General features: G+C 35.5%; 3 protein-coding genes across 8 annotated transcripts in view; 1 reads left to right on the top strand and 2 right to left on the bottom strand.

The window, feature by feature from the left end:
• Nucleotides 1–212: 212 nt before the first annotated feature.
• On the bottom strand, nucleotides 213–3,559 carry LOC106178116 (uncharacterized). Of its 5 annotated transcripts, none has more exons than XM_086999393.1 (4): nucleotides 3,417–3,559; nucleotides 2,216–2,513; nucleotides 1,707–1,801; nucleotides 213–1,334 (listed from the first exon to the last, which is right to left on the bottom strand). In XM_086999393.1, the coding sequence occupies exons 3-4, from the start codon at nucleotides 1,751–1,753 to the stop codon at nucleotides 353–355; spliced, it is 1,029 nt and encodes a 342-aa protein (XP_086855519.1). In that variant the 5' UTR covers nucleotides 1,754–1,801; nucleotides 2,216–2,513; nucleotides 3,417–3,559; the 3' UTR covers nucleotides 213–352. The 5 variants fall into 5 exon arrangements, with proteins under 5 accessions (XP_086855519.1, XP_013416624.2, XP_086855520.1 ...); XM_013561170.3 differs by having other exon boundaries at nucleotides 2,260–2,513; XM_086999394.1 differs by having other exon boundaries at nucleotides 213–988; nucleotides 2,260–2,513.
• Nucleotides 3,488–8,654, top strand: LOC106178115 (uncharacterized). The gene is made up of 6 exons (XM_013561166.3): nucleotides 3,488–3,668; nucleotides 4,082–4,137; nucleotides 4,350–4,445; nucleotides 4,621–6,706; nucleotides 7,189–7,278; nucleotides 7,662–8,654. The coding sequence occupies exons 1-6, from the start codon at nucleotides 3,561–3,563 to the stop codon at nucleotides 7,818–7,820; spliced, it is 2,595 nt and encodes an 864-aa protein (XP_013416620.2). The 5' UTR covers nucleotides 3,488–3,560; the 3' UTR covers nucleotides 7,821–8,654.
• A 464-nt stretch (nucleotides 8,655–9,118) lies between these two features.
• The window catches only part of LOC106178122 (cilia- and flagella-associated protein 47), a 35,392-nt gene continuing 32,152 nt past the window's right edge, over nucleotides 9,119–12,358 (bottom strand). For both annotated transcript variants that reach the window (XM_086999378.1, XM_086999379.1), the window contains 5 exons: nucleotides 11,575–11,840; nucleotides 11,123–11,294; nucleotides 10,377–10,538; nucleotides 9,939–10,107; nucleotides 9,119–9,720 (listed from right to left, as the gene is read on the bottom strand). In XM_086999378.1, coding sequence (XP_086855504.1) covers nucleotides 9,502–9,720; nucleotides 9,939–10,107; nucleotides 10,377–10,538; nucleotides 11,123–11,294; nucleotides 11,575–11,840 — 988 coding nt within the window. In that variant the 3' untranslated portion in view covers nucleotides 9,119–9,501. The remainder of the gene's footprint in view (nucleotides 9,721–9,938; nucleotides 10,108–10,376; nucleotides 10,539–11,122; nucleotides 11,295–11,574; nucleotides 11,841–12,358) is intronic.

Raw genomic sequence — 12,358 nt, 5'->3', positions numbered from 1 at the left:
GTGGTCAATGATTGGATGATTATCAAACTATGGTCGCTTATGCGCAATTCATTTATCGCCAACAAAGTTCTATCGTCAAACCTGTTCACACAGTAAAATACTTTTTAAGGAGCATTTTCTTGTTATGAGAAAACAACACACACGTAAACTTATACAAACAAATAGTTTTTCAAGGCTCCAGTATTGAAAATAATAAATTGTGAACAGATATCTTGGTTATAATGTAGCATTTATTATAACAGCACCAGTAGTTATACATGTACATATGAACATCCAGGCATAGCCTAAAAAGACATTTGCTTTTCTATTAAATTATGCTTGTAAAATTATGTGAATGAATGTTGTCAGCTCATCAAATATCATACAGGAGCACACATTCCTTAAGCAATCTTGGAATAGGTAATTCTTTAACATGACATTGGACTCTGTGACCTACTGTTTCTCTTATTTTCATTCGCACTAAGGATTTTAAAGATGATACATTGTTCTCTTTAAATTGTAGCCAAGACAGAAATCTCTTCCATTCTGACTTCAAATATTCTGGAAAATATTCCTCCATGTTCTTTTTTCTTATCTGCTGTCTTATATTGGTGATAGTTCTCAGTCTTGCACCAGCCACTGTTTTTTTTCTATAATCTTTTGGTCTAGTAAACAATTGCATTACATCATTTTTAATGCCATGACATAATAAGAGTTCAATGCACCTTTGAAAATCCTGTATTTTCTGACATGTGTCCAGCTTAAATGAAGACAAGGTGTCCAGTAAATGAAAAAGACATAACAGTGGTACTCTCACACAGGACTTCTGATAAATACCATCAGCCCTTGCACCATTGTTCAACAAAAGCCGAACCAAATCAGGACTTACAATCCCACAGGCTCTTTCTAAAGGTGTTGGATTTGCAGAAACGAAGGGCCCTGTCCTACCAGGAATGAAAGACCAATGGTTCACATCTACATATGGACTAACTAGCAATTCTTCCATGCACTGCAAAATCAAATCAGTGTCTAAGCAGCGTACAATTAAATAAGCTTGTGGGTCAAATAGAATAAATAGTAAATTAATTGGTTTATAGCCATAGTGTGCAACAACATTGGTGTTAGCTTTGTTTTCCATCAACAAGCGAATGATATTTGTATCTTTTCTGAAGCAGGCTATATGAAGTGCAGTCCAGTTGTCTTCTAATGACTGTGCATCTATGTAACTGCCATTTTTTAGGCACAGCCTCAGACACTCTATGTGTCCAGCACGTGCAGCTGCATGTAATTCAGATTCTCCTCTGTATTCTCCCATAACTTGTAGGTCAACACAGGAAAAAAGATATTCAAGAATCCTGTAGAAAAAATTAGCCTCATAAAAATTCCAAATATCATACAAAAGGATAGTCCATGGATTTTCGGCAAAGGCTAACAGTAACAAAAGGACATAAAAAATGAAAACAATTAAAGGATTCTATACTTATGTTAATTTAATGTTTACTTCGTCCATAAAATAAAGTGGCTTGTATGTTGTTAAATAGGATAAAATGCATCTTGCATATAATAAGCACTATGGACATCCAAAGTGAGCAAAATAAAAGAGATTTTATCAATATAAATCCCATGTGCATTTCTTTTAAACCCACAGACCGGATAACAGCAACTGAAAAAGTAGACAAAAACAAGCTAAATTAGTCTACTCTTCTGTTGCAGAACTCCATACTCACTTCTGTTTTCCAAAATAAGCTGCAAAATAGAGTGCGGTTTCTCCCATGTCATTCTTTTCATTAATATTGCACCCACTGTTTATCAAATTTTTAACCTAAAAAAATTAAACAAGAAAAGATATTTTAATAAAAAAAATGAAATTTTAAACATTCAAATTATCTAATACATTTTAATTACTTGTATTTCCTTTTGTTACAGTTAAATTTTACAGGCACGGAGGCACATAATTGGAACCACATACATCCCAGATTGTATGTGATCCTTCTTCTGTAGTCTATGCTTCATATTAACTACCACTTTATCATTTATAATATAGGGTTTAATAATTATAACAATTTAATCAATGGCTTATAATGCTCTTTGTAATTCAAAATGCTGCACAAAAAAGTTGTTTTAAATATGTTCTTAAATTATGTTGAACTTCTTGAATGACCTTGAATCATCTTGATTTTTTTTCTCCCCTAAGTTTTAATGTTTAATGTTTGACATAAAAACAGAATAAAATTACCCAAAGTTTAATCACAAAAACACTTCAATCTTCAAATTATTTACATTTTGTAAATTATTTTGATATATTGCCTGATGCAGTTTAGGTAACAAGTGAAATTCATCCAGCGCTCTCTCCATCCAAGCATCAGGATTGATGTTCTTGTTCACTGAAAGCAACCCTCTGACAGCCATCTGTTATATTTCTGCTTCACCACTCCATTTTAATAACAGTCACTGCATGTTGGCCATATTATTTTTTCATGTCTAACAGCATCAATGTGCTGTTAACATATCTATTCCCATATCCTCCGATATATCTGAAAAACAGTTAAGTTCAAGACAATATATTATTGCTCTTTCAATAAAATCTTACAACTACAAACTACACTGTATAGACTTTTATTAATTCGATAATTACACAACACTGTTGACCTTATTTTAAGCTCATGAATTACTTAAGTCTGACTTCCAAATTGTAACTCAATCTACTGTACAAGATTTGAAAAGGTATGAAAGATTAAGGTGGGATTTCAGTAAGTTTGGGCATGACAATGAGTGAAAAAAATGCATATTTCTGAATACAAACTACTGCACAACATCATGCACCACAAAATGAAAATGCATTAGCTGAAATTACTAGGTCAGTACGTTCTTTACAAACTGAATTTGCTGGACCATGGGATGTTTCCTGTGTTTTATGCATGCAATATTTTATCAATCAGGACCCCTGTACCTTCATAAACTAGTTCATCGCTATGCTCCAAAACGTGGTTTAAGATCACTTGGCCAGTTATAGAGTCCAAGGACAAATTTAAAAAGCAATTAAAAACGTATATTTTCAAAAAGTTTTATAACTGACATGACTGGCTTGTTATCTTGACATTGTACTATTTTAATATATCTTAACTATTTATTTGACTTTATTCATCTTCTTCTGTTCATTTTACCCCTGTAAAGTGTACTGATCATTTAATGTGGATTCTAAATTTTAAAAAATATATTATATTATATTATAATTATTAATTATGGGGCATAGTCACAATTTTGGGAGAACCAAGGAGTTACAACTGTTGTAACTCCTTGGGAGAACCGAGACTAGAGAGAGTAACGAATCGAGATGATATAATATTATTGCATCATAAATTTTGCTAGAAAACTTGTATTTCTTTACTATCATATTGGTTATTTTATAAAGACATGTGTGCATTTCTAAAACTTACTTTCATTTTATCCTAAAGATTGGGTTCTAGAAGTTTGCAAACCATTGCTTGCAGTTGTTCGAGCCATGATTCATTTTCTTTCGTAAATAGAACAGTGCACATGCGTTACAACTCACTTCCGTGTGATCTACCACGCTTTTAAAAATGGCGGAGGCAAATGGTCCCAATGCTGGAATTATTCCAGCTATTTACGATTTTTTGAAAGAAAAATGCAAGAAAGCAGCGGACATTTTCAAAAAAGAGACTGGTGCAGTAAGTCAGTTGTAATTTTACATTACATTCTATCTTGAAATATGAATGGCCCCTACCTCTTTATTAAATATTTGCTGACCACGTGCATCTTGTCGCTACATGGTACAGAGACGGGGACAGTTCGGAGCATAAGACGCTGGTGTAAATTTCTTTGGCACCAAAGCCAAAGGCCGAGTTTTGCAACTGAACCAAATGCAAAATTTGGGGATTTTTTTAGTATTTCCCCACCTTTTTTCAATGTTGTCTGAGGCCATGATGCCTGTCACGTCTTTAGCAGTCTTAAACTTTACTCATGTCTTACTTTTAGTTTTAAAGTAGAGTACTATTAATCTACACAGGTTTAAGTAAAGAGAGATGATTTTATGCCACATACATTACTAGCGTCTAATTTGCAAATGTTTTATACTTTCCAGAAACCACTACCCCCTGGATCACCAAGAATTGCTGACATATACGAGTCATGGATAAAGTGAGTATGATTGTAATGGTTCACATAGAAGTAGGGACAAACAATCAAAGAAAGAAATTCTATGAGAAATTTTATGTAAAGTTTACCAGACAAATACATTTTAGAAAAGTAGTGGTAGGGATATTTTTGTTCATGTTTTTGTGCTAAGATTGAATTTTATTTAGAAAAAATACTTTTGAAGTGTTTTAAGAACACCATAAGTTCTTTTTCAGGACACAATCTCCAGTGAAGAGGAAGGCGGATTCTAGTTCTGGAGTTCAAAACCACAAGAAAGCCAAGCAGGACAGCTCTGATTCTGATTCTTCCAGGTACATATTTTCTTAGTGACATAGGAATAATAGGCCTACCTATGCAGAACACTAGATATAACATCAAATGATTTTAAAAAAGGAATGCAAAATAGAGAAGTATTAATGGTGGAGAGATTTATGCTAGTCATAGAAGGATTGATTTCAAATTTTGTATGACCTGTTTTTATTTTAGTGACTCAGAAAGTGAGAAAAAGCCAGCCAAGGTTTTACCAGACACAACTAAACCAGTGGCTCCTGCCAGTAAAAAGAATAAACCAGATTTACCATCGAGTTCTGACTCTGATGCGGACTCAGAATCATCAGATTCTGATGAGCCTACACCCAAAGGCACTTCAAAACCTGTAGGAAAAAAATTAACAAAAACAGCCACTTCCCAACAGATGAAAACTGCCAACCCACAGTTGAAAAAGGCAGAAGCTAGCAGTGATAGTAGTACTGATTCTTCTGACTCAGAAAATGATGCTCCTAAACCTTCACAAACAGTTATACCTCAAGCAGCTAAGGGAAAACCAGTAGTTCCAGCTAAAGCAGCTGAGAAAGACTCCAGCTCTGGTTCTTCAGACTCCAGCTCCGACTCTTCAGATGATGAAGGGCCACCAGCCAAGAAACCTGCCTTAAATGTAGCAAGGAAATCTCCCACCCAAAAACCTACCCCACAGGCCATGAAACCTATACCACAAGTTTCAAAAGCTAAGAAGGCAGAATCCTCAAGTTCAGAAGACTCGTCATCCTCTTCTGAAGATGAAAAACCTGCCCAGAAAGTGATAACCCCTGCTATTAAACCTCCAGTGGGAAAAGTTACTCCTCGCAAAGTTGCTACCCCTGCTAACAAAAAGCAAGTAGCGAAAGCATCGAGTTCAGATACAAGCAGTTCTGATGAAGAGGAGAAGCCAGCAAAAGCAACACCTGTTGCTGGCAAACCAAAAGCACAAGCATCTAAACCTGCACCTGTAGCTGTGAAAAAAGACTCGGATTCCAGTTCATCAGATACAAGCTCAGATGAGGATGTGTCTGTGAAAACAACTGGAAAAACTACAGTAAAAACAGCCACACCAGCAAAGCCTGCAATATCTGCAAAAAAAGACTCAGATTCCAGTTCATCAGATACAAGCTCAGATGAGGATGTGTCTGTGAAAACAACCGGAAAAACTGCAGTAAAAACAGCCACTCCAGCAAAGCCTGCAATATCTGCAAAAAAAGAATCAGATTCCAGTTCATCAGATTCAAGCTCTGATGATGATGTAGAAACTGCCACACCTGCAAAAACGTTGACAAAGGCAACTCCTGCAAAGCCAGCTTCAAAACCATCAACATCTAACAAGAAACAAAAATCTGATTCCAGTTCTTCAGACTCGAGCTCCGATGAGGATGTCCCTGTAAAGAATATCACATCTACTAAAGTAACAGCAAAGGCAACTTCAGCTGCAAAACCAGCAACAGTGACAACCAAGAAACAAGCATCTGATTCCAGTTCATCCGATTCTAGCTCAGATGAGGACATCTCTAAAGAAGCTGCAACCAAGGCAACCCCTCCAGCCAAACCTGCACCAAAGTTGGCATCTGCCAAGAAAAAAGAATCGGATTCAAGCTCATCTGACTCCAGCTCAGATGAAGAGGAAAACAAAAAGAAACAACCAGCAAAACAAGGAGAACCAGCCAAACCCTCAACCCCAGCCCAAAAACAAGCTAAGCCAGATTCTAGTTCTTCATCTGAGTCTAGCAGCTCAGATGAAGATGACAAACCTGCTTCTAAGGCACCTGCTAAACAAACAACAACTGCCAAGAAGGTCAAGCCAGATTCCAGTTCATCAGATTCTAGTAGTTCAGATGAAGATGAAAAACCCAGTACAAAAGGAACAGCAGCAAAAGTAAGTGCTAAGAAACGAGAATCTAGCTCCTCTGATGATTCTAGTTCTGAAGACGAAACTTCAACTACAGCTAAAAGGATTGCAGCTGGGGCAGTGAATGGACAAAAAATGCCAACAGCTGCGAATGTAACTAAAAAACAAGATTCTAGTTCATCTGACTCCAGCTCTGATGATGAAAATGATAAAAAGAAAGTTCTTCAAAATTCTAACCCAAAAACTGACCCTAAAACACAAACAAATGTTAAAACTCTGAGTAAGACTAAAGCAGAGTCGCCTAGCTCAGATTCTAGTACTTCAGACGAGGAAGAAATTCCTACCAAAAAGGCCAAGATGGTTACACCTAATTCAGTTGAGAAGCCTCTCTTAAATGGTGGTAGTGGAGGAAGTGGGGTAAGTTATGCATGTTTTTCTGGTCACATAAAATTATTTGAAAAGAAGTAATGTTGAATGAATTAAGAGATCTTGTTAAAGATATGCTATACAAGTTAACAATATGCCAAACTCATTTTTTAATATGCCTAGGTGTTCTGCCAGACTACTTTTTCTTAATTCAGACCTTAAAGATGATAACTCCCCTAGCTTTTTTCGGGGGGGGGGGGGGGGGGGGGGGGTCAAACAATAAGCTGATTACATTGAGTGCACTTCAGCAAGAATCCCCGCACAGATAGATCGATACTGCTGATAGGAATATAATTCCTATTCTAAATGCAGCCAATAATTGAGTAGGCATACCTTTAATATGAATTTGATCAGAGATACTAATACTGATATATTCAGTTGCCAAAAAAAAAAAATCATTTTGTTTTTCTCTTTCTGTCTTTAAACTTCTCTTTGAATTATTGTTCTAATGAAAAAATACCTCTTTTTTATAGCAAAAGGTAAAAAATAGTCCATTTAAAAGAGTGAAGGAAGATCAGATTAAAGTTTCCCCAAAACTAGCGGACAATTCATTTGAAGCCAAGGTCAGTAAAGAGTGAATAAACAGGTTATAGAATTAATTAAAACACAAATGCTTGAAATTCTAATATTTTATGGTTAAATTGTTTTGAGTGTGAGACAAGATTATGGTAGGTACCCAGTTTTGTTATATTAATGTTCATTTATGTGGCAGTTGGATGTAGTTAGTAGTAGGACAGGTTATAGTATATAGAATTGATTCAGCCTTCTGCAGATTTTACGAGTAGATCATGCTTTTTTCAAAATGTGAATTCCTTTGAAACAATTTTCTGAGGTCAAACAATTCTAGAAATTCATTAATTCGTTTAGAATAAGAAGTTACGATTGTTTAATTGGTTTTTTACTTTGCTAAGAAAAAAAAGGCATATAATCCTGTTTTTCTTTGCAGTCTGGTGCAAGGGGATCATGGGGGGAGAGAGCAAATCAAGACTTGAAACACACAAAAGGGAAATCCTTCCGCCATGAAAAGACTAAGAAGAAGAGAGGCAGTTATGCTGGAGGTGCTATAGATCAAAGTGTGCACTCTATCAAGTTTGACAGTGACTGAATGTTCTAACCTCATCTCAGAGAACTCCCAACACTGAACATTTTCAAAAAACTCACCAGATTGTGGGACATATTTCCATGAATGAAACACCATAAACTTATGTTCTCATACTGTGTACTTTGTCATTTGGGTAATTAAAGCATAAGTAAGTCAAATCAGTTGTCACCAGTGCTATCTTGGTAGATTTTCAGTGGCTGCATTTGAGATGATGCTGCTGCGATTTCAGATGGACAACCATTTCAGAGAAATTAGGTAGCAGTAGATCCAAGTTTTGAGCTGATTATATTAGAGCTGTTACATTACAAGCATTAAGTAGTTTTCATGGGTTTTCTTGATTATTTTTGTAAGAATAATAAAAGGAAGTGGATTATTAGCTGTAGTAAAGGTGATTATGTAGTAATTTATACCACTGAATGATGAAGAAGCACCAGATATGTCCAAATGTGAAGATTATTTTCTTGAGTAACATTGCATGTAGGTAGGAGGAACAGATCTTCAGAAGTCATCTAAAAGAGATGAAACTACTAGTAATTTTTACTGAGAGAACTAGTATCTTTTTCTACTGCCGGGATCTGTTAAGGCTCAATGAACTGAGAGGTGGGATGGGTGAAATATTCATCGATGATGAAAACATAAAAATAGTTGTTTTCATTAACTTGTATAGAAAATGCCAATTGCATTAAAGTAGTAAAGTAGTCTACGTGATGGATTTAGAAATAAGTTGGAGAATTTTCAACAGTTTTAGAATTTTAGGTTTTGTTGCTGGACAATTTAGGCAATAGAAAAATGGCATTCTCTTTGTGATGTTGAAAAAATAAATGTAGTTTAACAGAATAGTTTCCATTGTTTCAGTTGCCTCAAAGTCCTAATTTAAGTCCTAGAATTGACATTTACAGGGGGTTGAACTCTCAAGCTGAAAGACTTGGGAAGAGTGAATTATGGCATATATTGTCTCTTACACACAATACACTTGAAATGATATCTAAGCAGAGTAACTACATGTCCTGGGTTTTCTACATCCTAAATGAACCCACCAAAAAAAAAAAAAATACATGTATGTGTGTGTTGAACTTGATCCCAACTTCAGTGTGCTTCACACAGCTTGTGACATTCCCCCCCCCCCCCCCCCCCCCCCAAATCACTTTGTATAAAACAAACATCTGATATGTGAAATAAAGATAACCAATTTGTAATCAACTGCCCGTTCTGGAACAGTTGTATCTTTTCAGACTGCTGTAAATCATCTGAATTAAAAATTTGTTGGCTGCCTAAGGGAGAATAAAAAAATAAACCTGATATAAATGTTTAAAAACTTTAATCACAACATTTTACTTCATACCATATATAAAAGCTATATGAACAACTTGAAGGTGAAGACGGATGTCACTGAATGATTTGATGTAACAACTGTAAAGATATTAAAAGGTATTGCTTTAGGACAACAATAAAGGGACGGTATTAAAAGTTAATCAGGTTAACACTACAAAACATTATGAAAAATATACAGGTTATATATACAAAAAAAAAACAACTCGATTTTGGCTCAAAGGTGGCAATCAACATTCTGATATCACAGGTTTCCATGCAGTGCTTGACAGTCTGAAGAATGGTTGCCATTTGACTGATCCTTCATTCATGTCCACAATTTTACTCCAAGCAAAAGTTTTTGAGTGTTCCTCATTTACATGTACTTGGATTTTGGTAAAATTGGAGCTCCCTTCACTGGTGATGACACTGCAGTGGTGGTAAGCTTGAGGTTTTCTCTAACATAGTTCATTCTCTCCCCCCGTCTCCTGGGGTCTGGGTGTGGCCCTGCTATGGGTCTGGAGGAGGCTCCCCTTGGGGGTGTGTACTCAGGCAGTACACCACGGACACTGTAGGTCCACTGCATGTCTGGGGTCTGGAATGGATTATAAAAATTCAACACATAATTTAGTATTTATATGCTATTCCTTTAGTATTTAAACAAATAACAACAAAGAGACAAAATTACAGGTGAACTGCTAATTAGGTGTTTTTTTAACTGGAACAGTCATTGTTTAGTTAGTTTTCATAAATAGTTTGTTTCCTAACTGTGTTTTCCACTTTGCATGTAAACCAATAGAAATAGTTTATTACCTGAACTACCAGCTTAGCTTGATACAGCTTTCCATACAGTCCAGGAGTGAAACTGACAGATATCAAAGTGCCATTACTTCCCACTGGCAGCAGCTCTCCACTCTGTGGATAGACTTTGAATTCTGCATCACTGCCAGCCAAGAAGTATGCATTGTATGGTGTTGGGTGCCTATAGCCAAAGGAAAAAATTAAATAAAAATGTATCTTGAAACCAAAGGGATAGTGACTTCAAATATAAAACAGAAAACAAAAAAACTTTAACTAAACTGAATGGTTAGTCTAGGCTTTTCATTCATTTTCCAACTATTCACTTTTTTTCAGATCAATCTGTAATTTATTTCAAATACATTCTCTACACTAGAGCATGATATTTTAGTTCAGTCACAAACATTTTATAACAAGAGAAGCTTGATTTCAAATAACAAATCAAATCATTACGTTGTTTGACTTGTCAGACGGAATCCAACATTAGACTCCTTGTTCAGCCCTAAAGCCTCAATTTCTATCACATCATCTGGCTGGGGCTCTGTGGCAATGAAACGAACAGGAAACTTCCACACACCACCTGTGACACTCTTCACCATCAATTTTACATCATGCCTGGAAAAGAAGGATGAAAAATTTCCATAAAAATTAAATGGCTCATGCATTACATGAAAAATGATGTAGTTATTATCAAAAATATCCAACAAAGAAATTCATCAGTTGTGATATGCACAATACTACAATAGTTTCTTCAAATAACAGCTAAAAATCAAATTGGAATTATCAAATTAAAAAAATATCCAACAAAGAAATTCATCAGTTGTGATAAGCATAATGTTACAATAGTTTCTGCAAATAACAGCTAAAAAATCGTTGATATTACCACAAGATACATTCATCAGGGGATGAGGCTAGAGGTGGTATAGTATCCTCTATCTGAGAAGTGCAGTAAGCTGCCCCCCCCCCCCCCCCAACCTCTATCCTACACCCACAAAAATTTGTCAAATTTCAGAAAGGAAAAAGTGCTCAATTAAAAAAAAATATATATATATCTTTCAGACTATTCACAAAAGTCGAGAGTAAAATGTTAATGGATATTTTCCCAATACAAAATCAAAGATCCCCTTTCAATACAACATAAACTTCTGCAGGAAGACAAAACTACCTACAATTTCACATGCCCATATGAAATAACTTACATCATCTGTTTATATGGTGCAAACACAATATTAAACACTAGCACCACCAGGCCAGATGTTTTGTCTCTGTATTGTCTGATCATGTTCAGGGCCACAGAGTGTTTCAGATTGTCCTTGTCATCTGCATCATCATACTGGATTTCATAAGTAAATTCTTCCACTGGTTGGAGTCCTAGATGATAAGTGTTTACGTTGAATGGTCAAAGTGCATATCTTCTTGCAATAATTTACTAGTGAACTGCTCATCATAACTGTTAATCACTATGCACTTAATGATAATTGTAGCACAAAGTTTGAATAATAATAATATCTCAAAGAAGCAAAATAAATTATGTTATTTTTAGGATTTCAATGCAGATTCTAAGAGACATAAATCAGACACTTTTGATTCATGAATTATGAAAAAATGTCAATTTAAATATTAAATCTTTCATTTTATGTATCTCATTTACCTTCTCCAACCACAATTCCCTCAGGTATTTGAGGCTCCTTCCCCTTAGGTGTGATAGCTCTAGCCCTAATCCCTCTCTGTGGCCCAGCTGAGCTAGGTGCCACACCAGACAGTGTCACCTCTAATCTCTCTTCTATTCTCCCCCTGGCCTGGCACTCCACCACTGTAGCCTGGGAGTCCATGGGGTGAGACTCTGGGATGCCATTCACAGGATATATCCAGCGGATAGAACGGATACCACTACTTGTGGTTCTGTTCAGTGGGATGCTGTGGAGTAAAGAGCCAGACATTAAGTTTATGACTATGGGTTAAAAAATGATATTTTAATACCAACTGCAAATCAAGTACTATATAATTTTAATTAAAGACATTGATATTAAAGGTATTCTTTTACATTGATATAAAAGGTACTCTTTAATATCCTTTTTAAAATTTCCTCAGTGGTGACTTTCTGTTTGAACCGTTTTTTCTAAATCTCAATTATTTAGCATACAGACATTAAAGGGATAATAACTCTTCGTATGAAATCTATATTTCACAATAAAAACATTGTGAATAACTCATAGAAATATAATATATTCTGTTTTACGACGAAAACAGCAGTTGTAGCTATTATTCTGATATATGAGCTTGTCTTCAGATCACGTGACCTCCATTGATGGCTATACTCTGTTATAATCTCTTAAGAGATTTTAACAAAAAACCAAACTTTTTAGAAAAAAACCAGGGACTAACTTTGAATGTAAAAATGGATCCATTAACCATTGGTAAGCATGGGAAAATTG

The sequence above is a fragment of the Lingula anatina genome, chromosome 1 (genome assembly GCF_051362555.1).
Source record: "Lingula anatina isolate TDL-2025a chromosome 1, LinAna3.0, whole genome shotgun sequence".
Lineage (NCBI taxonomy): Eukaryota > Metazoa > Brachiopoda > Lingulata > Lingulida > Lingulidae > Lingula > Lingula anatina.
The sequence above is the reverse complement of the archived record's forward strand: the minus strand, read 5'-3'. Positions and strand labels throughout refer to the sequence as shown.

Bases quoted from the DNA above. Each gene is read 5' to 3' on its own strand.
- LOC106178115 (XM_013561166.3), top strand. From the start codon at position 3,561: ATGGCGGAGGCAAATGGTCCCAATGCTGGAATTATTCCAGCTATTTAC. The intron at 3,669-4,081 runs GTAAGTCAGTTG...TATACTTTCCAG, and splicing joins TCAAAAAAGAGACTGGTGCA to AAACCACTACCCCCTGGATC. The intron at 7,279-7,661 runs GTCAGTAAAGAG...TTTTCTTTGCAG, and splicing joins ACAATTCATTTGAAGCCAAG to TCTGGTGCAAGGGGATCATG.
- LOC106178116 (XM_013561170.3), bottom strand. From the start codon at position 2,388: ATGGCTGTCAGAGGGTTGCTTTCAGTGAACAAGAACATCAATCCTGAT. The intron at 1,802-2,259 runs GTAAATAATTTG...TAATTTTTTTAG, and splicing joins ATCAAAATAATTTACAAAAT to GTTAAAAATTTGATAAACAG. The intron at 1,335-1,706 runs GTGAGTATGGAG...TTTTTTCTACAG, and splicing joins GCTTATTTTGGAAAACAGAA to GATTCTTGAATATCTTTTTT.